Source organism: Suncus etruscus, chromosome 3 (assembly GCF_024139225.1).
Source record: "Suncus etruscus isolate mSunEtr1 chromosome 3, mSunEtr1.pri.cur, whole genome shotgun sequence".
Classification (NCBI taxonomy): domain Eukaryota; kingdom Metazoa; phylum Chordata; class Mammalia; order Eulipotyphla; family Soricidae; genus Suncus; species Suncus etruscus.
Window position 1 is genome coordinate 141,341,407 of NC_064850.1, and position 25,588 is coordinate 141,366,994.

The 25,588-nt window shown below is 37.7% G+C and overlaps 1 protein-coding gene across 3 annotated transcripts in view; it reads left to right on the plus strand.

The window, feature by feature from the left end:
• OSBPL1A (oxysterol binding protein like 1A) overlaps window positions 1-25,588 on the plus strand; it is a 455,856-nt gene that overhangs the window by 295,541 nt on the left and 134,727 nt on the right. Inside the window, exon 13 of one of the 3 annotated variants that reach the window (XM_049770012.1) lies at window positions 9,566-9,647. The exons of 1 other annotated variant lie outside the window; for it this stretch is intronic. In XM_049770012.1, coding sequence (XP_049625969.1) covers window positions 9,566-9,647 — 82 coding nt within the window. Of the gene's footprint in view, window positions 1-9,565; window positions 9,648-19,161; window positions 19,259-25,588 lie in introns of those variants that run through there. One more of the 3 variants, XM_049770013.1, reaches the window with a different exon arrangement.

The window sequence follows — 25,588 nt, forward strand, 5'->3', positions numbered from 1 at the left end:
ATTTTTACATTGCAGTAATTGATTGTAATTCGGTTTGGAAATTGCCACCAGCAGGGGGAGCATTCATAGTTTGATTTGCTACCCTTTGTGACTTCATGGCATATTTCAAAAGTTTAAATAAGTAACCATAGTGATACCTTTCCTGCTCAGTATTTTCACTTTAAATCACTTGTGATTTGTAACATCATTGGTTCAATGTAAAGTATCAGTAATGATTGGAGAAGCCTTCAAGACATCAATGCCTCATTCATGTAGCAATATCAGCACATGTAATTGAAATGAAGTAGATAAATTTCCTTGGTATTAATTTTTTGGCTATACATTTTAAATACTAATTGGGTTTAAAAGTGTTTAAAAGTGAAATATGCATTTAAATCAAAACAATCATATCTGAGCCTTTCTTGAAAGACTAAAATTTGTAACTCATTGATAGTTACTGTACCAGTAGAACTATATAAATCCTAATGTGTTATTGGCAACAAAAAATAATTGTCATATCGGTGGATTTACTTATAAAATTATATTTCTTGGAGCATCTAAATTGTAGATGAAACTCCTTAGTAGTTTTAAAGGAGGTTTTAGTACAATGGTCAAAAACTTTTGGAATAAATTAAAAATGAAAACTGTGCTAAATAATGCAAAATTTAGTCAAATTCTTTATCTGAGAAGAAATCATTTTTCATTTATTTACACTCAATATAAGTTATGTAATAAAACCTAAAAAGATATATTAGTGGGGATCAGAGAAATAGTATAGCGGGTAGGGCACTTGCCTTGCACTCAGCCAACCTGGGTTTGATTCCTGGCACTTCATATGGTCCCCCAAACCCTAGTAGGAGTGACTCCTAAGGATGGAGCCAGGATTAATCCCTGAATACTGCCAAGTGTGGCCCCAAAACCATAAAGTAAAAGGAGACCAAAAATGAATTAGTTATATTAGTAATATCTTTCCTAAAATTATGGGATTGTGGGTTCTGGAGATTCATTCAATATAGGTAAAGTATAAAATGTGGGATAAAGTGTGTTAATTTATGTAGGCTGGCAGCATAATATCCTTGATTCTTAGGTTCTTAAGTTTCCTAGCCAGGAAATTCTGACTAGTTTATGAAACGGATTTTTTTATAGAGGTCTATAGATTTTTCTAAAGGAAATAATGAAAAAATTTTATAAAGGAAATAAATCTAGCTCTCAAATACTTTACATTCATTTGGGTGAACATAAAGCTAATCTTATTTTATCAAATATATGAATTCATTTGGAGTACTAAGTAAACATAGGAAATAAGGGGAAAATATCACTAAAAAATGACCAAGTTATATGCTTCTTTGGGTTCTAATTTTACCACTTAAAATAAAGCCCTGCTAAAACTTAAAACACATTTTCCTCTGTTATTTTGTTTCCTTGAGAAGGCCAGACCTCCGAGAAAAAGATACCAGACAAATCCATGAACTTTTTCATGGTTGTTACTTTAATGGCTTTAATGGTTGTTACTTTAACTTACAAGTATTTCAGAAATAAAAATTAGAAGAGAAAGTTAGCCATATTATCAGTGCAGGACTGCATCATTCATGGCTTCTGCATACATGACAGTTTGCAACTATATAAAACTAAGCTAACTTAGTTCCATTTGGGAGGGGATTGTTTGTTTTGGGGGCATTCATAGGTGGTGCTTAGGGCTTATTCCAGGTTTTTCTCTCAGGAATCACTTCTGGCTAAACTTGGGAAACCATATTAGGTGCTGAGGATTAAACCTGGTTAGGCAAGTGCAAGGCAAGCATCTTTTTTTTTTTTTTCCTCTATTATATTTTTTTTTATTTAAACACCTTGATTACATACATGATTGTGTTTGGGTTTCAGTCATAAAAGGAACACCACCCATCACCAGTGCAACATTCCCATCACCCATGTCCCAAATCTCCCTCCTCCCCACCCGACCCCTGCCTGTACTCTAAACAGGCTCTGCATTTCCCTCATACATTCTCAATATTAGGACAGTTCAAAATGTAGTTATTTTTCTAACTAAACTCATCACTCTTTGTGGTGAGCTTCCTGAGGTGAGCTGGAACTTCCAGCTCTTTTCTCTTTTGTGTCTGAAATTTATTATTGCAAGAATGTCTTTCATTTTTCTTAAAACCCATAGATGAGTGAGACCATTCTGCGTTTTTCTCTCTCTCTCTGACTTATTTCACTCAGCATAATAGATTCTGTGTACATCCATGTATAGGAAAATTTCATGACTTCATCTCTCCTGACAGCTGCATAATATTCCATTGTGTATATGTACCACAGTTTCTTTAGCCATTCGTCTGTTGAAGGGCATCTTGGTTGTTTCCAGAGTCTTGCTATGGTAAATAGTGCTGCAATGAATATAGGTGTAAGGAAGGGATTTTTGTATTGTATTTTTGTGTTCTTAGGGTATATATATTCCTAGGAGTGGTATAGCTGGATCGTATGGGAGCTCGATTTCCAGTTTTTGGAGGAATCTCCATATTGCTTTCCATAAAGGTTGAACTAGACGGCATTCCCACCAGCAGTGGATAAGGGTTCCTTTCTCTCCACATCCCCGCCAGCACTGTTTGTTCTCATTCTTTGTGATGTGTGCCATTCTCTGTGGTGTGAGGTGGTATCTCATTGTTTTGATTTGCAACTCCCTGATGATTAGTGATGTGGAGCATTTCTTCATGTGTCTTTTGGCCATTTGTATTTCTTCTTTGTCAAAGTGTCTGTTCATTTCTTCTCCCCATTTTTTGATGGGATTAGATTTTTTTTTTTTTGTAAATTTCTGTCAGTGCCTTGTATATTTTAGAGATTAGCCCCTTATCTGATGGGTATTGGGTGAATAGTGTCTCCCACTCAGTGGGTGGCTCTTGTATCCTGGGCACTATTTCCTTTGAGGTGCAGAAGCTTCTCAACTTAATATATTCCCATCTGTTAATCTCTGCTTTCACTTGCTTGGAGAGTGCAGTTTCCTCCTTGAAGATGCCTGTAGTCTCAATGTCCTGGAGAGTTTTGCCTGGAGAGTTTCTTCTGAGTCCCTTTGGAATTCACAAATAATTTCAGAGCCTTGTGGTCAGCAAAGGTAGTCTGCAAAATTTCTATCCTCTTGATCTTATGGAGGTATGTTTTATGTGCCAGCATGTAGTCTATCCTGGAGAATGTCCCATGTACATTGGAGAAGAATGTGTATCCAGGTTTCTGGGGATGGAGTGTCCTATATAGATCCACTAGGCCTCTTTCTTCCATTTCTCTCCTCAGGTCTAGTATATTCTTGTTGGGTTTCAGTCTGGTTGACCTATCCAATGTTGACAAAGCAGTGTTAAGGTCCCCCACAATTATTGTGTTGTTATTGATATTGTTTTTCAGATTTGTCAACAGTTGTTTTACATATTTTGCTGGCCCCTCATTTGGTGCATATATGTTTAGGAGAGTTATTTCTTCCTGCTCTACATACCCCTTGATTAATATAAAATGTCCATCTTTGTCCCTTACAACCTTCCTAAGTATAAAGTTTGCATTATCTGATATTAGTATGGCCACTCCAGCTTTTTTATGGGTGTTGTTTGTTTGGATAATTTTTCTCCAGCCTTTTATTTTGAGTCTATGTTTGTTCGGACTATTCAGGTGCGTTTCTTGTAGGCAGCAGAAGGTTGGATTGAGTTTTTTGATCCATTTAGCCACTCTGTGTCTCTTAATTGGTGCATTTAGTCCATTGACGTTGAGAGAAAGAATTGTCCTGGGATTTAATGCCATCTTTATATAGAAATTTGGTGTGTCTTTTGGTTAGTCTTGTTTTAAATTAGGTCTTTCAGTTTTTCTCTTAAGACTGGTTTTGAGTCTATAAAGTTTCTGAGCTGTTTTTTGTCTGTGAAACCATGTATTCTTCCGTCAAACCGGAAAGTGAGTTTTGCTGGGTACAGTATTCTAGGTGAAGCATTCATTTCATTCAGTCTTGTCACAATATCCCACCACTGCTTTCTGGCATTGAGTGTTTCTGGTGACAGGTCTGCTGTAAATCTCAAGGATGCTTGCTTGAATGTAATTTCCCCTTTTGATCTTGCTGTTTTCAGAATTCTGTCTCTATCTGTGGGATTTGTCATTGTGACTAGGATGTGTCTTGGGGTGGTTTTTCTTGGGTCTCTTTTGGTTGGTACTCTTCGAGCATGCAGGATTTGATCACATATATTCTTTAGCTCTGGAAGTTTCTCTTTAATGATGTTCTTGACCGTTGATTCTTCCTGGAAATTTTCTTCCTGGGTCTCTGGGACTCCAATGATTCTTAAGTTGTTTCTGTTGATCTTATCATAGACTTCTATTTTCATCTGTTCCCATTCTTTGACTAATTTTTCCATTGTCTGTTCATTTGCTTTAAGTTTTTTTTCCAATTTCGCCTGCTGTATGGAATTGTTATGTATCTCATCTTCCACAGCACCAAGTCTATTCTCAGCTTCTGATACCCTGTCCCAGAGCTTATCCATTTTGTCATTCACTTCGCTTACTGATTTTTTCAGGCCTGTTAGTTGACATGTTATTTCAGTTTGGAGTTTTGTGATTTCTGTCTTCATATTTTCTTGATTATTATTAGTGTTCTGTTCCACTCTATCCATGGTTTTTTTGAGGTCTTTGAGCATCTTCCATATTGCTACTCTAAAGTCCTTATCTGAGAGGTTGATTAGTTGGTTGGTCATTAACTGGTCATCAGAATTGTCATCTTTATTCTCTATGTCTGGTGCTGGCCTGCGTTGTTTCCCCATTGTCACACTTGTATTGTGGGTTTTTCTACGTGTTGTGGTGGTATTCATTGGTTATATGATGCAGGCAGCACACTTCTCTGGCTCCGCCCTTTCTGGATGGGCCTGCTTGCCTCCAAGGTAGGGGAGTCCTCCGTGGATGAAGCCTCACACAGGATCAAATCTTAGGCCCGAGCACGCAGCAGAGAAGACAGTCTGGAGAGAAGTTCTTGCTTCTGTGATCCAACACAGTTCTTAGTGTGTTTTTTTTTTTCTTCTTGTGATGGTGTTATTTTTTTAGAAAGAGCGCACGGCTGCGTAGCGAAGTGGAGCTAAGTGCCTTCTGGAGCCTCTTTTCAGCCCACTCTCAAGAGGTTCACGCAGCAGGATAGTAGAGAGACACACACAGGCAGCACTCACAGTTTTTCACAGTCAGGCCCCACTGGACAGGCGTAGTTTTCACTCGTTTGCTTGGCAGCTTCAGAATGCTGTATTTTTGGGGTCGCTTCCCAAGACTCTGAGGAGAGTTGCTGGGTAGCTTCAGTTTTTGGGGGGTTTGCTTCCCAGGGCTCTGAGGTGAGCTTCCAGAGTTCAGGAAAGACAGAGAAGAATAGGACAGGGCTCCCTTCAGGTCCTCAGTTTCCTCAGAAGGAGCACAGCCGGGTGGAGACTCTGCAGGTAGAGCAATCAGCACTCTGCCAGGAAACCCCCACATTCAGCCATTTCTAACTCACTCACTGGCTCGCTGGGTAGCTTCCGAATGTAGTTTCTTTGGGGTTCGCTTCCCAGGGCTCTTAGGAGAGCTTCCAGAGTTCAGGAAAGACAGAGAAGAGTAGGACAGGGCTCCCTTCAGGTCCTCAGTTTCCTCAGAAGAAGCACAGCCGGGTGGAGACTCTGCAGGTAGAGCAATCAGCACTCTGCCTGGAAACCCCCACGTGCAGCCATTTCTTACTCACTCACTGGCTCGCTGGCTAGCTTCCGAATGTAGTTTTTTTGGGGTTCGCTTCCCAGGGCTCTGAGGAGAGCTTCCAGAGTTCAGGAAAGACAGAGAAGAGTAGGACAGGGCTCCCTTTAGGTCCTCAGTTTCCTCAGAAGAAGCACAGCCGGGTGGAGACTCTGCAGGTAGAGCAATCAGCACTCTGCCTGGAAACCCCCACATCCAGCCATTTCTTACTCACTCACTGGCTAGCTGGCTAGCTTCCGAATGTAGTTTCTTTGGGGTTTGCTTCCCAGGGCTCTGAGGAGAGCTTCCAGAGTTCAGGAAAGACAGAGAAGAGTAGGACAGGGCTCCCTTCAGGTCCTCAGTTTCCTCAGAAGAAGCACAGCCGGGTGGAGACTCTGCAGGTAGAGCAATCAGCACTCTGCCTGGAAACCCCCACATCCAGCCATTTCTTACTCCAAGGCAAGCATCTTAACCTACTCTCTCTGTCTCTGTCTCTGCCTCTCTCTCGCTCGCCCCTCAATTATGTATTTTATTTATTATTATTATTATTATTTTTGTTTTGGGGCTACACCTGGTGATGCTCAGAGGTCATTCCTGGCTATGCATGCACTCAGAAATCACTTCTGGCTTGGGGGACCATATGGGAGGCTAGGGGATCAAACCTCAGTCTGTCCCAGGCCAGCCACTTACAAGGCAAACACCATATCACTGCACCACTGCTCTAGCTTCTCAATTCTGTATTTTAACTGTACACATTTCAGCTGCTCAATAGCCATCTGTGGCTACCTGCTCAGAGAGCACAGATGTAGAATATATCCATCATCATAGAAACTTCCATTGGATAACACTGGGTTATCTTAGATTTTAGTTAGTACTTAACTAGTGAGGATTTTATTTGTTGAAAATATGTTGATTCTTTTGGACAGTTATTATATCTTTTATTTTTCTAAGAATGAACAGATGGCGATATATTTTAACCAAATAAGAAAGCAGTACCAGATTTTTCATGTTTTTAAAATAGGTGATTCCTAATTAAAATGAGTATGCATAAAAGTAAATACACATTAACACAGGGTGGATAAAGATCGCTTCATTTGGACCAGAGAATTAGTACAATAGGCAAGGTACTTGCCTTGTATGTACCTGACCTGGATAGTACCTCAATCACTCCAGGAGTGATCCCAGAGGATAGTTGAATGTGATCCCAAACAAAAACAAAAGATTGGTATATCCATTTAAGAATGAGGCAGGTGTTGATATACTTAGAAAATACTTAGGAATATTTCTGTACAGTGTATGAAATATATTTTGTATGCTCCACTATAGGAGAACAAAGCAGGGATATATCTACAGAGTGTATATATATATATATATATATATATATATATATATATATATATATATATATATGTATACACACATACACACAAATACATAAACTTTTGTATAAATGCAAATCATCCTAAAAATTGAAAAATTATTATTAGGGACTGGAGCGATAGCACAGTTGGTAGGGTATTTACCTTGCATGTGACTGACCTGGGTTCCATTCTCAACATTCCATATGATCCTCCAAGCCTGCCAGAACTACTTTCTGAGTGCAGAGCCAGGAGTAACCCAAGTGCTGTGAAGTGTGCCCCCTCACCCTGAAAAAATTATCAGTTGTTGCTTTGAGCAGGGACAAGGGTCAAATAGGGACTTTTGGACGCTGATAAATGGCTATGAAAAGGATAATTGTTTTTCTCCAGTGTCCTTTCACTTAATTTTTACTTTTTATAAATATATCAGAATAAGGGCCCGGATGGATAGCACGGCGGTGTTTGCCTTGCAAGCAGCCGATCCAGGACCAAAGGTGGTTGGTTCGAATCCCGGTGTCCCATATGGTCCCCCGTGCCTGCCAGGAGCTATTTCTGAGCAGACAGCCAGGAGTGACCCCTGAGCACAGCCGGGTGTGACCCAAAAACCAAAAAAAAAAAAAATATATATATATATCAGAATAAAACATTAAAATTACAAGGAGGGTCAGAATTAGCAGATGCCCCAAATAACAAATATACAGTGAACTGACTTAAACCAAGAGAAAATGGAGTATGAGGTAAATTCACTAAGTCAGGAAGACTTAAAAACCCATCCAATGGGGGCCAGAGTGATTGCACAGCAGTAGGGTATTTGCTTTAGACGCAGAGGGACGGTGGTTTGAATCCTGGCATCCCATATGGTCCCCCGAGCCTGCCAGGAGCGATTTCTGAGTGTAGGGCCAGGAGTAACCCCTGAGTGCTGCCAGTGTGACCCCAAACAAACAAACAAAACCCATCCAATGGAACCAGTACCCTCAAACTGGCTATTGTATTTTACAGAAAGGGAAGTTACTAGGATACTTCAAACTATTGTTTTGAAAGTTTAATAGTGAATGATATCTTTTATACAATATAGATGCATATGTTGTGTTCACTTTGATTTGCTTTGACAAGTACATGTACTTCTGAAACTTAATATTGAGAACATATTCATCACCTCCAAATGTTCCCTTGGAGTCTACCTTTGCAATATACCTAGCATGGACTTGAAAGTGTATTTTTGTCTTTAATTACAACTCAGAAACTATGTTTATTACTGATATAATCTTTATGAAGAAATCTCTGCTTTTATGCAAGCTGTTAACTTTCACTGTAGAAAGGAAAAAATAAACCAGTTGCATTCATTGCACATGGGCAAGAATATTAAATATGTATAGAGTGAAAACAATGATTTTCTTTTAATAAATCATGAGTGATACATTTGGTGGAATGCATGTTTTCAGTGGCTCTCACCTTGCGTTTTTCCATCCTTTAGTTTATACTCATAATCTGCATCTGAAGATTCCAGAATACCATTTTTATATTTATGGCATCTTAAATTATAAGTATTCTCCCTCTCTGAAATATTAAATGTGAATTATACTTTGTGACAGAGCTCTCAAAACTGGGTGATGTAAATTTTAAAGAGAATATCGACTTTAATATGGCACCATGAATAATTCTGCTATTTTTAAGCTGCACCTCATAAGCACTAAAAAATTAAATAGTTGAAAAAGGAGAAGACCTCTTCCATTTTGAGCTACAATAGGTTTGATTCGGGGAGCAGAAATTTTATAGAAATGAGCCAGTTGAGATTAGGAGTACAAAGTACATAAAGCTAAATACATTTCTTACAACGTGGTTCTAACATTGACAAAGTCCATTTTCAAGATACATTTTCTCTATTATAATTAAAATTGCATTGTTAACATAACAAATGATCTGAACTGATTTTATCTGGATTCCTCCTCCATATGAAGGTGGAAAGCAACTGATATAAAACTATTTTGATGAGAGGATATGGACATAATTCAAATTGTAGTAAAGGATGTTTTCTATAATTGGTTTTATCTCATATTTTTATAAGATTTGGCTTACTAAAAATGTTCTTATTAGTTTTATTATGCGGGGACTTATTATGTGAACTTAGATTACAGAATGAAAGGCAGTGTGTGGCTTCCAAATTTTAATACCATCTGGATTATTTTAAAACAAGCACAGTTTTAAATAACTTAATTTTAAATTGTTCAATAAATTAATGAAGCCTACTAAAAGTGAATAAATCACGCTTAATTATTCAGTAGGTTAATAGAAATAATATTGTTGTATGGTATCTCTACAACAGATGTCAAATATAATTAGAATCTGGAGGACTTTTACTCTATTTTTAAATGCTTTATTCATTTTCTAAGGAAATTTTCTCTTTTCTCTGTTACATATGTAAATCTTATTGTATATCAATTTATGAAGTGAAAGTTTGAAAACATTAAAGTATGTATACTATTGTGTAAAGATTCTTCATTAATTTCTTTTAATTTTGTCATCTTTTTTTCCCCCAGAAAGCACAGACATGTCAACAGAAATTAGACAAGGAAATTTCCATCTTTCTTAAAATGATTCAGGAGTGTGACATGGCAAAAGGTAAGAATAAATAAATAAAAACAAACAATAAAAAAAAAACCCACAACCACAAACACTACCCCAAACCATACTCTGACACGATGCATTTTTTGAGAGTTAAGTACAATGGTTTACAAAACTATCATTGATATTATTTTACACATAAAAATTTGAGCACCATACCCTATACCCTATTTCCTTCATCTTTGTTGCAGTGTTCCCCCCACCCCCACATTTTCTAGCTTTCTGCCTAAAGCCAGTTCTCAGTTTCTGTTTCTTTTGTGTATCTGTATTCCCTTACCATGTTTTTGTTATAGCCTACGTCAGACAGATCAATCTGTGTCTTTTTTCTCCTTCTATCTAACTTCACTCAGCATGATACTCTCCAATCCATCTAAGTAGCAGCAAATGGCATGATTTCACTTAATAGCTGAGTAGTATTCCATTGTGTATATGCTCCATAGTTTCTTTCTCCAGTCATCTAATTTTGGACAGTTGGCCTATTTCTAGATCTAACTAACTCAACCCTTTTCATAGATGTTGCTTCTTTTAGTTCAACTCTATATTTTTAACTTAGTCATAAATTTAGGGTCTATTATTAAACGCTTTTAAAAATATTTAGTGGAAACTTGCTTTGTAACTTTTTTAAAGCAAGAATATAATAAATTTAACATTTTTGAGCTTTAGATTCATTATGGCTGCATAATAAAGAATTTGTCTCATGAGTCCCAGAAGTCTTGGATTCTGCAGTCAAACTTGAGTTTGAAGTCTTGGATTCAAATCCTTTCTCTGATACTCAAAGTTGTTCATTTAGACTTCTAACTTGTCTTAGTCTCAATTCACTTGTCTTTAAAAGGAAGAATTTGATTATTTCCAAAGCTTGGCCCTTTAGTTCTCTAATAGATTTGCCTACATAATTATTAGTTTTTGGTGGTTCAGCCACCTCTAACAATGTAAAAGCCTATTCGTGGCTCTGAACTCAGGGATTACTTCTAGTATGAGGGACCATATATGCTGCCAGGGTTATATTCCAGGTTGGTGGCATCCAGAGTAGGTTCTTTACTTGCTGTACTGTCTTTCTGGCCCCAAGTTGATATATTAATCTATTTTCATCATAACTTTCTGTCTGCACTTTTATTATGAATTATTAAAAGTTTGTTCTTTGTGTTCATAAAATCAAATCACAATTTATTACAAAATGCCAAGTTCTATATAAAATTAAATATATAAACAATTACTTCTTACATTAATATACACAATGGAATATTATGCAGCCATCAGGAGAGATGAAGTCATGAAATTTTCCTATACATGGATGTATGTGTTATCTATTATGCTGAGTGAAGTAAGTCAGAGGGAGAGAGATAGATGCAGAATAGTCTCACTCATCTATGGGTTTTAAGAAAAATAAAAGACATTCTTGAAATAATTTTCAGAGACAAAAGAGAGGAGGGCTGGAAGTTCCAGCTCATTACATGAAGCTCACCACAAAGAGTGATGAGTGCAGTTAGAGAAAAAACTACATTGAGAACTATCATAACAATGTAAATGAATGAATGAGGGAAGTAGAAAGCCTGTTTAGAGTACAGGTGGGGGTGGGGTGGGGTGGGGAGGAGGGAGATTTGGGACATTGGGGATGGGAATATGGCACTGGTGAAGGGGGGGTGTTCTTTACATGACTGAAACCCAACCACAATCATATTTGTAATCAAGGTGTTTAAACAAAGATATTAATTTAAAACAAAGTTATGTTTGCAGCCAGAGTTAGTACAGAGGTTAAGATACTTGCCTTGCACAAATCCAGCCTTGGTTCTATCCCTAACACCCCTGATGGTCTCCTTACCCTAAGTACAGAGTCAAGAGTAAGCCCTGAGCCCACCTGGGTGTAACTTAATTGTTTTAAAACATATTTATTCAAAGAATGTAATTATGACCAGCAATAGATTTTTAGAATATCATCTTCACCTTTAAAAGTAAGAAGTGAGAGGCCATATAGCACAGCAGGTAGGGTGTTTGCTTGGCATGCACCTGACCAGTCTAGTATCTAGCATCTCAGAGATAATTTTCCTGAACCCAGGAGTGATTTATGAGTACCAAGCTAGGAGTAATCTTTGAGCACCGCTGGATGTGGCCCCAAAGCAAACAAACAAAAGTGATACTAACACTATTTAAAACATGCAAAAAACATTTCAGAATGACATGAAGTACAAAAATCATTAACTTGGATCAAAGAAAAAAGCTATTAGGTCTACAATAGGTTATGTTGTTGCTTGAATCTTGAGTCATATCTTTTGGTTGATATTATCAATATGACACGTCACTCGTAATCATAATATGTCTCATTTGTGCTATAAGAGAAGCATAGTATTCAAAATCAAGAAATATATACTTTATTTTGTGATATCTTAGTAACATTGAGATATTGGACTATGATAAGCAACATTATCTCATTATCTATAGTAAAAGTATATATATGCTTATATATAATTATTGATATTATTTTTCAAAAGATTATATATAAAACTACATTATATAAATAGGTACATAGGGTTAAGATTACTTAGGAATGGTGTCATAGAGTTGAAAAGGATTGCTCTTAATGCCAGAGAATTGTGTGAAATAATCTTGTATCATGTGTCTTGTTAAAGGAAGCTGATAGATACAGTCTGCTCTAAACTGACTACATATTTATCAATGACTTCTCAAGACTAAACAACTAAAGTACTTATGGGCAAAAGCCAAATCTTGTGGTTGAAAGTTTTAGTATAATATTTTATGATCTTTTATTCCAGCTTGAACTGTACTTTTCCAATCCTGTATCACTTCAAACTCAGCAGCTTACCTTTTAGTCTGATGCCTTCTGGATTTTCCTTGAATTTATTCTTATATGGAATTGAATTAAAGACTCAGAAACTCTTCAAGTTCTGTGAAATAGTGCAGTATTGCTGCTAATTAATTTTAGAAAGGTTTTTTAATTCACAAACTTTTTTCTATTAAAAATCTTTTATGGGTCCTTGGAACTCTAGAATAAAATGCAGGCTTTAAGTTCTGAGTATTCAAGAGCTTCTATTTATTTATTTTTTGGTTTTTGAGTCACACCTGGTGGCACTCAGTGGTTACTCCTGGCGGACCATATGGGATGCTGGGATTTGAACCACCATCCGACCTGGATTGGCTGCATGCAAGGAAAATGCCCTACTGCTGTGCTAGTTCTCAGGTCCTATAAGAGCTCTTATAATTCAATTTTTGTCTTTTTAAATAATTATTCTCCCCTTTGAACCTGGGAAACACGTTTGGCCAAACATTGCATGTTGTTCTGAAATATTCTCTAATGGAATGCTACTTCCATTTTCTTGAGTGAACATTAAGAGTAAGTTAATGTCTGGGTGAATGCCAAAATTTATGTGTCGAGCACTGACAACACATAATTTAGGGCTCAAAGAATAAAGTTATGAAATGTCTTTTTATATTTACTAAAAGCTTGATTGAAAAAACAGATAGATCCACACGAATACAATTTCTGGAAGACTTCCTGACGGTCACAGAGACCATCTGTTCTTCCATACAACCATAAGATAGTAGCCAGTTTTTAACTAATGTGCATTTGTTGTTGATCAAAGCACTTTATTACTGTAGGATTCTTGGAAGTTGTTTTAGTGGTGAAAGTGTATCACCATTTTAGCCTCTTGATGCAAATTGTGAGTTACTTCCACCAAATGTACATTCATTACATGGGAAACTTGATGGGCATTCCTTTACGGCATGTTACTCTATACTTTTGGTGAATGTCTGGTAAAAGCAAGAATAATTTCAGTATAAACAAGAAAACATTCCTAAAAGCATTTTTGTTGAACTCATTATTAAATTCTTCTCAAAATCCCTAAATACATTTGGTCACCACCTTCATTCCCTTTGCCACTGCCTTATAAATACCTTCACCTCTCATGTTTTCCTTTTCCACCAGCTCCTTGTTCTGCCATCCCTGCCCTGCAGAACATTCAGAATCATCAGCGGATGATACACTTTTCTCAAAATTGTTCAAAATGGTCCAAGTCACTCAGAGTGAAAATAAAAATTCTTGTTTTACCAAGCAGTCCCCTCTTTCTCTCTGTCTTCATCTCCTACACTTTGCTTGTCCTCTTCAGCCTTGCCATCTAGATTTTCTTTTTTCTTTTTTTTTTTTTTTTATTTCTTTTGCCATCTAGATTTTCTATACTAAGCCTTCTCCTGCCTAAGGGTCTGGGCTTGTTTCAGTTTCTCTTTGAAAAGTTTTCTCTAGGGTACTCATTCATTTACTTCCCTCCCCTTCCAGGTCTTTGCTCAAACAGAATATGAAAGGCTTCCTCTTGCCCTGGTATGACTTGTTGATTCCTTTTCCATTTTCTGCTCTGCTTGGAGCTCTGGGCGTTTGGTCACTACAGACTTTTTTTTACCAGGGCTTCCTTGCACTTGATTTCTCTTGGGGTTCAGAAATTGATACAGCCTATGAGGAAATTGGTGGCAGAGTAGTAGTTGTTCCCCATTCTCTCCAGCAGGGATGTAGTTTAATTTCTGCTGACATCTTGCTTATTGATGTGCTTAACTGTGACTTCAGTGACATTGTACACCTCTCTCCCAGAATAATAAATGTCATGCATGCCATCTGTTAATTCCCTCCTCATATTTCTTATAATATTTCTTGAATATTTTCAGTTCATCCTTAGAGTTTGTTCCATACTCTATCAGTGGTCCTCAAACTATGGCCCGCGGGCCACACATTGTATTTGTATCTGTTTTGTTTCTTCATTGCAAAATAAGATATATGCAGAATTCGTTCATAAGTTTTGTTTTTACTATAGTCAGACCCTCCAATGGTCTCAGGGACAGTGAACTGGCCCCGTTTAAAAAGTTTGAGGACCCCTGCAACTTATCCTTTATCTTATCTAACATTTGTTATTTTTATTGTTTGTTTGCTTATTTTTGTTCACATTCAGCTGTGCTCAAGACTTATTTTTGACTCTGAGATCAGGGGTCACTCCCGGTGGTATTCAGGGGAGTTTATGGGATTCTGGGGATCAAATCTGGATTGAGTGTATGCAAAGCAAGTACCCTACCCATTGTACTATTGCTCCAGCCCTTTTCTATCCAAAATTTCAATGTGTCTCCCTACCTTAATTTATTTTTCTCTTTGTCTCTTATCAAACTTTCTAGGTCTGACTCACTTATTAGAATATAAACTCCGGGCCCGGAGAGATAGCACAGTGGCGTTTGCCTTGCAAGCAGCCGATCCAGGACCAAAGGTGGTTGGTTCGAATCCCGGTGTCCCATATGGTCCCCCGTGCCTGCCAGGAGCTATTTCTGAGCAGATAGCCAGGAATAACTCCTGAGCGCCGCCAGGTGTGGCCCAAAAACAAAAACAAAAACAAAACAAAACAAAACAAGAATATAAACTCCATGAAAAAAATCTGTCTCACTTGTTATCTTTAGCACTTAATATGTAACAGTTGTTTACACTATACTCTCTCTCTTGAAATACAGTTTTAACTTACTGAATATAATATTTTGAATGATATATTTTTTATCCATCATTGAAATAAGTATAAATTACATAGATTTAAAAAATGCAGCTCTATGTTTTTTTTTTCTCTCAAACTTCCTTACTCCTTTATTAAAAAAATCACAGAATTGTTGTTTTGATACCCTCAGGTAACTTGCACAACTGTTATATTGCAAGTCCTTTCCAGATTGTCAACTTGATCCATCTTTGCAAGCGAGTCCCTCTGTTTCCACTCTTTGGTGTTCCACAGAGGCTTGTGTATATGTTTATCTCAAGATTTGGTATAGATTTGCTGTAATTGTGGGAGAATGTAATGTAAGTTCTCTTTGTTTAACTATTTTGCACACTGACTTTAAGACTTTTTATATAATTTATTATTAGATGTTAATTTTTTGTTTTTGTTTTATGGACTACACCTAGTGTCACTTGGGTTACTCCTGGCTCTGCACTCAGAAATTGCTCCTGGCAGGCTCAGGGGACCATATGGGATGTTGGGGATCAAACCCGCACCTGTCCTGGGACAGCCACATGCAAGGCAAACACCCTATCTCCGACCCAGATGTTAATTTTTTTTTTTTTTTTTGGTTTTTCGGGCCACACCCGTTAGATGCTCAGGGGTTACTCCTGGCTACGCGCTCAGAAATTGCCCCTGGCTTGGGGGGACCATATGGGACGCCGGGGGATCGAACCGCGGTCCTTTCCTTGGCTAGCGCTTGCAAGGCAGACACCTTACCTGTAGCGCCACCTCGCCGGCCCCCAGATGTTAATTTTTAAATGGCCTCTTTGAAAGTAAATCTTTGTCTCTTATATTCATAGTTAGATGGATTTTTCTGTGATGTCTAGTTTTCTCATTTGATTATCTTTGTGCTCCTCGTCTCCCATTTCCCTTAAAATAAATATTTAAGGTTTCACCATTACTTAGGAGTCCATGGATGAAAGAATAAAATGACATCCAGGTTTTTCTCTTTAAAATTATTTTCCCCAATGATAGAAGACTTAAATGTTTTTTAAAGAGGCAAATATATTTTTGTGTGCCTCACTGAAAAAAGAAAATATGTTTTTAAATATATGTTAAGGGCCCAGAAATAAGGTTCAGGGGTTAAGTTACTTGCCCATATAGCTGACCCTGATTTGATCTCTGACATTGGATATGGTCTTCTGAGCACCTATAGGGCTGATCCCTGAGCACAGAGGCAGGAATAAGTAATGAATTATCTGGGTGATCAAGACAAACAAGTAATCTATTAGTAAAACTCACTATTTGCAGATGATAATGATATAACATACATAGAAAACCCTAAAGAGTCTACTAAAACTCTTAGAAATAGTAAACCATTACAGCAAGAAGTGGGCTACAATTAACACATCAACATCGGTTGCATTTCTATATGAAAATAATAAGCTAGAAGAGAAAAAATATCTTATTTATATAGTCTAAAAATAAAATTTCTAGGAGTCTGTTTTATAAAGGATATGAAAGCTCTCTATATTAAAAACTATGTTACTTGAAATAAAAAGGACACCAGGAAATAGGAAAATATTTCATATTCATAGATTGGAAGGACTAAAATTGTGAAAATCACCATGTAACCTAAAGGATAAAGTAGACAATGAAAACTCCCATAAAAATTTCAATGTTATGTTTCAGTGACTTAGAACAAACTATACTAAAATCTGTATCTAATTCTAAAACTCCCAGAAAAGCCAAATCAATTTTGAACAAAACCAGGACTACCAAGCAGCTAGGTGGGAGAGATTGCAGGGAGTGAATATTACATAGGACAGAAGTGATAGGGCAGTGCACAGTTTGGTGGTAATGATGGGTGCAGTAACTTTATAGTACCATAAATTCTAATACTATTATAACCATGTTACCTAAACTATAATTTCCAAATATTTTATAATCTGTCCTAGTTTGCCAATCTGCGACAATTACATAAAAATCGTTGTCATATCATTTTTAAGTTAACATTCTTTTGCTAGAAAATACTCCTGAATCACTTTTTCTCTTAGGTCATAAGAATAAAGTATTAATTCCTTAGGTTTTAAATACTTATATTTTGTTTATATAAAGCTTGATGCAGAGGATTTGAGGAGTTCAAGAAGTTTAGCATTTACAGAGGGTACCAGAGGTACAACATACATATACAGCCTTGTTGTCTTATTATAAAATAATGAGTCCTACTGTTGGTAGGGGACGGTGAGGCCTTTTTGGGCTCGACCCGGCTCCCACAGCCCCTATAGGCTGGCCCGTCTGAAGGTTGCAGAGTGAGGGCAGAGAGATTCACAAAGCAGTCAGATGAAGTTCCAGGAGTCAGCCCCCTTTATTTCACAATCCCTACCACCACATGGCCTCTATACTAAGCCTTTTCCTAGCAGCCACTTCTCTACTCCTGGCTCTCTCGGCCTCTGTCTCCCTCTCAGCTGCTTTTTCCAGGCTTCCTAACTGGCTTCCAGGCTGACTAACCCCCTTTGGTGATGCTCAATTGCTAATGCTGAATCTGATGCTGAATCTCTCTGATGATGATGCCGCTCATACACTTCTCTAACTCTCCTTATCCCCTCTCTCTCCCCCATGCAGGCTCCTCTCCAGCCCATTCCAGGTGAGGGCAGTTCTGATCATTCAGGTGGGATAAATAAGAAGTCGGAGGAGGGGATACCAACATTCTCCACCTTTTTTGTGCTATTACAGAAGCATTATTGATAAATCTATAACAGGGATACAACAGAGATATATGTATAAATTGTTACGTAAGATACACAATAAAACATAGCAATTGGGAAACATGCACCAGGATAGCTGAGAACTTTCAAAACTCTAAAATGCATTTCCCCAGAATTGTGCAAACAAATATTAAAATTAGAAACAAAATTTTTTGTTTGCAGTAAGGCATAAAACAATAGGATACATGGAGATAAGACACAATTTAAGTAATAAGACATAAGTAATAAGACAATGACCGATGCAAATAGAGTCAAAAGATTAGCCTAGAAAAGAGTTGATTTTTTTTGGAGGTACCCAGGTGCAAGAAGTTTTAAAAGCCACTTCTTCTCAGCCAATCTTCACCTGGTCTTGGATCCTCCATCTTCTCCATCATCACCTTCTGTGTTAAGCTGCTGGGGTCTCCTAAATAAGCTTCTGCAAGTTAGGGGTTCGAGGTCCTCGCAAAGGCACCTCTGGTAGAGGAAAGATGGCAGACAGTGGCATTTGGGATGCTGCCCAGAGGCTTCAACTATTTCCCCTTCTTGTGGAATGTGTGCTGGAGAGTCTCTAGGGAGCCTCTGGCATGTACAGTCCAGAGTAAGAAATGCAGGTAGATGGACCAGAGCAACATGAAGCCATTTGGAACAGAAGCCATGTTCACCAATGGTCCAGTGAAAGGCTCAGCACTTTCAGTCCAGGTCGAGAAGGCTGTCATGGTGATAATCCACCAAAGGGTCAAGTCACAATTAGCGTTCACCATCGCTGAGGTCTTCTTCTTGGGTCCAGGGTTCAAGTCAGTCCAAGGTTCCATCGCCATTTGTTGTCTTAATAAAAATTAATGAGTCCTATTGTTGGTAGGGGGATGGTGAGGCCTTACTGGGCTCGACTCAGCTCCCACAGCCCCTATGGTCTGGCAGATTTGAATGTTGCAGGGTGAGGGCAGAGAGATTCACAAAGCACTCAGATGAAGTTTCAGGAGTCAGACAGCTTTATTTCATAGTCTTACTGCCTTGTACACCTCCTCACATGGCCTCTATACTAAGCCTTTTCCTAGCAGCTACTTCCCTACTCTTGGCCTCTGTCTCCCTTTTAGCTTTTTCCAGGCTTCTGAACTGGCTTCCAGGCTGACTAACTCCCTTTGCTGATGCTACTGTTGCTGCTTCTTTGATGATGCTCAATTGCTGATGCTGAATCTCTGATGATGATGCCTCTCCTACAGTTCTCTCTCTAACTCACCTTCTTATCCCCCTGTCTCTCCCCTGCAGACTCCTCCCCCGCCCATTCCAGGTTTGGGCAGTTCTGATCATTCAGGTGGGATAAATAAGAAGTTGGGGGAGGGGATACCCACAATGCCTCTCTTCTTTATTGCAAGCTGGTTGCTTTTGGAGTCTGGTAAGAAAAACTTCATATTTAAAGAATGGCACTTTAACATGGTTTTGGGGAAAATAATTAAGTGGAGAAATTGTGTGTGTGTTGTGACAGGAGTACACACGTGTGTGTGTGTATGTGTGACAGGAGTACATACCTGGCAATGCTCAGGGGTTTCTACTGGCTCTGTACTCAGGAATTATTATTCCTGGTAATGCTTGGGATGCTGGGAATTGTACCAGGTTGTCAAGTGCCCTACCCACTGTCCTATTGCTTGATCCCCAAAATAGGGAAACATTTGAATAATCATAATTATTACTTTCAAACTTAGGGAAGAGAGAAAAATTTGAATAAATATTTGGAGTTAATAGAATAGGAAAATGTTTCTAGGAAAAGACATATTTTTAGGAAAATAGTCTGAATGAAACTGTGGATCAAGCATCTTTAATGTTAAACTAAAGATTGTGAACTTTTCTCCATTAGAGGAATGGGGGAAATTAGCTGGATTAGGGCTAAATTTAGCAAACAAACATGTAACCATAGTTCTTAAATAAAGACATTATTTTCCAAAAGGACATTTCTCCATAATTATAGTTATCAATTTCAAACATGTTGTGAACATTTTATAAATGGTGCACTGAGGATTTCAAGATGTTTTATTAAAAAAATAACTCATTTCTTCAGAAGTCTTAACAGTCTGTGCTACTCAAAAACAAAAATAGAAAAAATAACTAGTTCTGCAGTGAGAAGTATTGTTGATAAACAGAGTCACCAAAATTAATAAGGAGCCAAGAAATGGCTCAAAGGCCTAGAGCACATGTGCTGCATGTAGTAACACAGTAAGGCCCATCCACTACCACCAGGAAAGACCCCTGAGGACATTCTCCCAGGCTGGGAGTAGCTCCTAAGCATTGCTTTATGTGGCCCAAAAACAAACAAAAAAATGTATGGACCATAGCAATAGTACAGCTGGTACGACACTTGTCTTGCACATAGCTAACCCAAGTTTGGTCCCTGGTACTGCTTAAGCCCCACCAGGAGTGATCCCCTGAGTGCAGACAGGAGTAAACCCTTAGGTCTTCTGGTATAGCCCCAGAACAAAAACAAATAAGCAAGAAAAGAAAAGAAAATTTATTAGTATTTACTAGTATAAATCTTTAAGGCATCAACTGTATGCTAAAAGGTCAGAGTACAGGTATTAATGAGCTTGACTTGCATGCAGCTGACCCTATCTCAATCCTTAGCACCACATAGGATCCCCTAAGTAGCATCAGATGCTGAGCATGGTGGCAAAAGTAAACACTAAATATAGCTAGATGTGGCCCTAAGATCTGCCCTCCAACTATGTTTTAAATATTACAACTGAAGCAAGATATAATAAAGTTCCTAAGAAGATCTAAAAAAAATGATAATCGCAACTATTATACTAGTTTAAAAAAACAAAACAAAACTATCAGAAAAACCAAAGGTTCTGAAATCCATATATGTATATATACATATATTTTATTGAGAATTATTGAGAATTGAGAATATTTTATTGTGAATTACAAGTCTTTCACAGTTTTATTTCAGCCATTTAGTGACAGTGAATTAGGGCCATTCCTACCACCAGTGTTGACCTCTCTCCACCTTAGTTTCCCGCATGCATCCCATACCTCCATGCCTAGCCCCCAGGACTACCTCTATAACAAGTCAATTTTGTATTTAGCTTGTTGTGGTTTGGGTCTCTTGATTCTATTTTTGTTGACTTTGGAATGGGTATTTATTTAGATCTGACCTCTTTTTTTTTTTTTTTTTAACACTCAATGCTCCTGAGAGGGCTTGGCCCCTGGGTCCCATCCACTTTTTTTTTTTTTTCCTTTTTTCAATTTGTAGGAAAACAAAAATATGAGACAGATTGAAATGATTTAGGTTCTATGGTTTTATGAAAAAGGCAGGGGCTTATCTAGAATATAAGTAAAAATTATAAGAAGAAAAGAATAAAAGGGGAGTGAGGGGCATATGCGGCTTTTTTTTTTTTTTTTTTTTTTTTGCTTAGGCATAGTAAACATTGGGGAAATTAGAAAGGAAATTCCATTAGCCTAAGTGATACAAGGTATCTCCATCCATGAAACATACTGTCAAAAGAGACTGACTATAGGCTTCAAGCATGTTTGTTGTCCAATCCCAATGTCTCTCTTTATGGTCCCAGAGAAAGTTCTCAGGCGTATTTGTCAAAGTCATTCTTCTGTAGTTAGAGATCTTGGGTTTTGCACAGGTCCTAGGATGAAGCCTAGGATAAAGTCTTTCCTTTTGGTCCCAGGACAAATTCTGCTTACTCCACGGTTATTGTTGTCAGTCTTGTGTACTTAGAGATCTTGGTTCTTGCACAGATCTTGCACTAGGATGGAGTGTCTTCTGATTTCACCTCACGGTTGGGTGGTGAGGTAGGGTAAACTGCCTGTAGATCAAGTAGTTGTTGTTTCCTTGTCATCAGAGTGTCTTATTGACCTACTTTGAAGCAGGTTGGTGCCAGGGTGGCAGTCTGGCCTCTCCCAGAGAGAGTTTGTAGAATTCTTCTATATTGAATACCAGAGTTACCTTAGAGAAGTAGTAAAGACAATACATAGGGATTATTCTGATAATACACTGTTTAAGATAACTGGGAGATTTGTAGGCATCCAATTTATTCTATATCAGTGGTCCTCAAACTATGGCCAGCGGGCCACATATTGTATTTGTATCTGTTTTGTTTCTTCATTGCAAAATAAGATATATGCAGTGTGCATAAGAATTCGTTCATAAGTTTTCTTTTTACTATAGTCAGACCCTCAATGGTCTGAGGGACAGTGAACTGGCCCCCTGTTTAAAAAGTTTGAGGACCCCTGTTCTATATGATTTAATATGATAGATATGTTTTAAATGTATTATATAATTTTAATTATTTTCCATGTTCAATGAGTAACATTGGAGTTCAAATAGTAGATAAAAAAGAAATGAGCCTAACTCCAGTAGATTTTAAAATGCCAAATTAAAAACTATGTTGTGTTATCATGAAAATGACAGATTGTGAGCTTTTTATACAACTTTTTTCTTTTATACCTTTTTTTTTTTTTTTTTTTTGATTTTTTGGGCCATACCCGTTTGATGCTCAGGAGTTACTCCTGGCTAAATACTCAGAAATCGCCCCTGGCTTGGGGGGACCATATGGGACGCCAGGGGATCGGACCGCAGTCCATTCCTTGGCTAGTGCTTGCAAGGCAGACACCTTACCTCTAGTGCCACCTCACCGGCCCCTTTTTATACAACTTTATAGTTAAGTTTTTCACATAGAATCTAATACCTTTCCTGAGTTCAGAAATATTTTTAGTACAAAAGTTTATTCCTCAACTCAGCAGTACCCAAATTCCCAGAGTAGGGGTCCGGAGAGATAGCATGGAGGTAGTGTGCTTGCCTTGTATGCAGAAGGATGGTAGTTCAAATCCTGGCATCCCATATGGTTCCCCCGAGCCTTCCAGGAGCCATTTCTGAGCCTAGAGCCAGGAGTAATCCCTTAGCACTGCTGGGTGTGACCCAAAAACCAAAACCAAAACCAAAAACAAACAAATTCCCAGAGTAGGCCAAATTTTGTAATTTATTGGCCTTTTTGCATTTATTCATTATAGCTTAATCTCTAAATAGTAACTGAATAAAACATTTTTAGTGACTCCCAGTTGATAACTTTTCTACAACCCTCAGCTGAATTTTTATGTAACAGTGAGCAAACATCACTTTATAAACAACATGCCAACTCAAACCTCTTGGCTCCTGTTGGGCTGTGCTATACTCATGTTTATGCCAAAGTCCATCCTTTTTACAATATGTTGTTGTGTACATTGATATTAATTTCAAAGTGTTATTTGAACACTGTATTGTCAATGATTGAAAACTTTAAGTTATGGATCTTCTGAGAGCCAGCTTTGATATACTTTTCTTAGACTACCTTTTGAAATTGTGCAGTGTATTTGTGAAAAATTATAAGCATTTCTGAAACTAATACTGACATTAATATTTGTTATATGCTATAAGAATGTAAAGTATGAAATACCTAAAATAGACAAAGTTGTAGATGATTAAAGATGTGATGAAATTTATAAAAAGAAATACCATCTGGGGCCCGAGTAATAGCATAGTGGTAGGGTATTTGCCTTGTATGCGGCTGGCTGACCTAGGACAGACAGGGTTCGCTCCTCAGCATTCCATATGGTCCTCCAAACCTGCCAGAGAGATTTCTGAGCACAGAGCCAGGAGTAATCCCTGAGTGCTGCTGGGTATGGCCCCAAAACCAAAAATAAAATAAAATAAAAAGAAATAACATCCATGATGACTTGCTTTTTTTCTCTTGTCATTTATGCCATGAATGTAAAAATTATTAGATTACCCAGAAAATGTATAAAAGGCAGAGGCTGAGTCTTTTTTCTTGTACTTTTTGTCACATATTTTTTGTCACACTATTTGTCCATTGCTCTGTGTGAGACATATGTTGAGGTACTATTTAAGTCAGATGGGTATCTAGCATATGGTCCTTTGCTATTTAGCAACTAAATATAGAATGAATCTTCACAATGTACAATAAAGATTCAGAATTTTAAATATGTCAAGTATATTTTAGCAAAAAATAGTTTCCAATAATTTGGATGTTGCTAAGAATAGTAAACACTGGAAAATTAGTTTATAAGATGAAAAATATTAAAATGTCATTTATTCTTTATATCCAGATGTTAATGAAAGATTATTTATGCCAATATTTGCTCTTTTTCACTATATCAACTTTTGCTTTTTGAGTTTTAAGAGGCAGTTTTCCAAACAAGAGGATTCCTTTGCTAAAATCACATACATGAAAAACATTTGGAATAATTAAAAAATAAAAAGCACAAAAAGGGCTGGAGCGATAGTGCAGTGGTATAGCGTTTGCTTGCATATGGCTGACCCAGGACGGACCTGGGTTCAATCCCTAGTGTCTCAGATGGTCTCACAAGCCAGGAGCCATTTCTGAATGCATAGTCAGGAGTAACCCCTGAGTGACACTGGGTGTGTCCCAAAACCAAAAGAAAAAAAAGAAAAAGTAACTTACAATTGTAGCATCTAGAAATAATCACTGTAAATAATTAATTATGTTTTAGGTAGATTTTACTGTCCTCATTTTCCATTGGAAATATCTTGATGGAGCCTATTATATTATACCCAACAGTTATAAATTGATAACATTTGAACCTTGATTTTTTTGTTTATTAATGGATATTATTTGCAACTGTAAAAAATAGTTTAAATCAAGATTATTTAAAATACAAAGGGTGCTTCAGATTTAATTATCTTCCTCTAACATGGTAGTTTGTTGAGGTGGTATTTTGGGGTGTCACATGATCCTGGGAATCAAGCCCAGGGATAACATGTGCTCGCTTTCATTTGAGTCATAGCACTGTTATAAATTGGTGAAGTTTCTTTATTTTTAATTTTTTATTTAAACAAAATTACAAGGTTGTTTATAATACAGTTTATTTCCACAGATAAAGTTGTTCATAATTGAGTTCAGTCATTTAGCATACAACAATCTTCACTAATGCGCATTTCCCACCACCAATGATACCTGGTTTCCCTCTCACTCTGATTCCCTCTACTCTCCTACCTACCCCCCCAACCAGCTTCTGGGGTAGGCATTTTACTTCTCTCTCTCTCTCTCTCTCTCTCTCTCTCTCTCTCTCTCTCTCTCTCTCTCTCTCACTCTCTCTCTCTCTCTCTCTCTCTCTCTCTCTTCTTTTTAGACACTGGTTTGCACTACTATTAATGAAGGGGTGCCATGCATGCCATTTTATCCCCTTTCAGCACCTAGTTCTTATCCAGAATGATTTATTCCAACTATGACTTTCATAGTAGACCCTTCTCTACTCTACCTGTACTTTCTGCTTTGTGGCAAGCTTCATACCATGGACTGGTCCTTCTAATTTTCATCTCTATTGTCTTTGGATATCATACCCACACTGTCTTTTACTTTTTTTATATTCCACAGATGAGTGAGATTATTCTATGTTTATTCCTCTCCCTCTGACTCATTGTATTCATCACAATAAGCTCCATGTCCATTCACATATAAGCAAATTTTTGGACTTCATTTTTCCTAATGGCTATGTAGTATTTCATTGTGTAGATGTACCACTTTTTCTTTAGCCACTCATCTGTTGTTGAGCACCTGGGTTGCTTCCAGTTTCTGGCTTTTAAAAATAGTGCTGTGTGGGGCTGGAGAGATAGCCTGGAGGTAGGGCGTTTGCCTTACAGAAGGATGGTGGTTGAATTCTGGCATCCCATATGGTCCCGGTGCCTGCCAGGGGCGATTTCTGA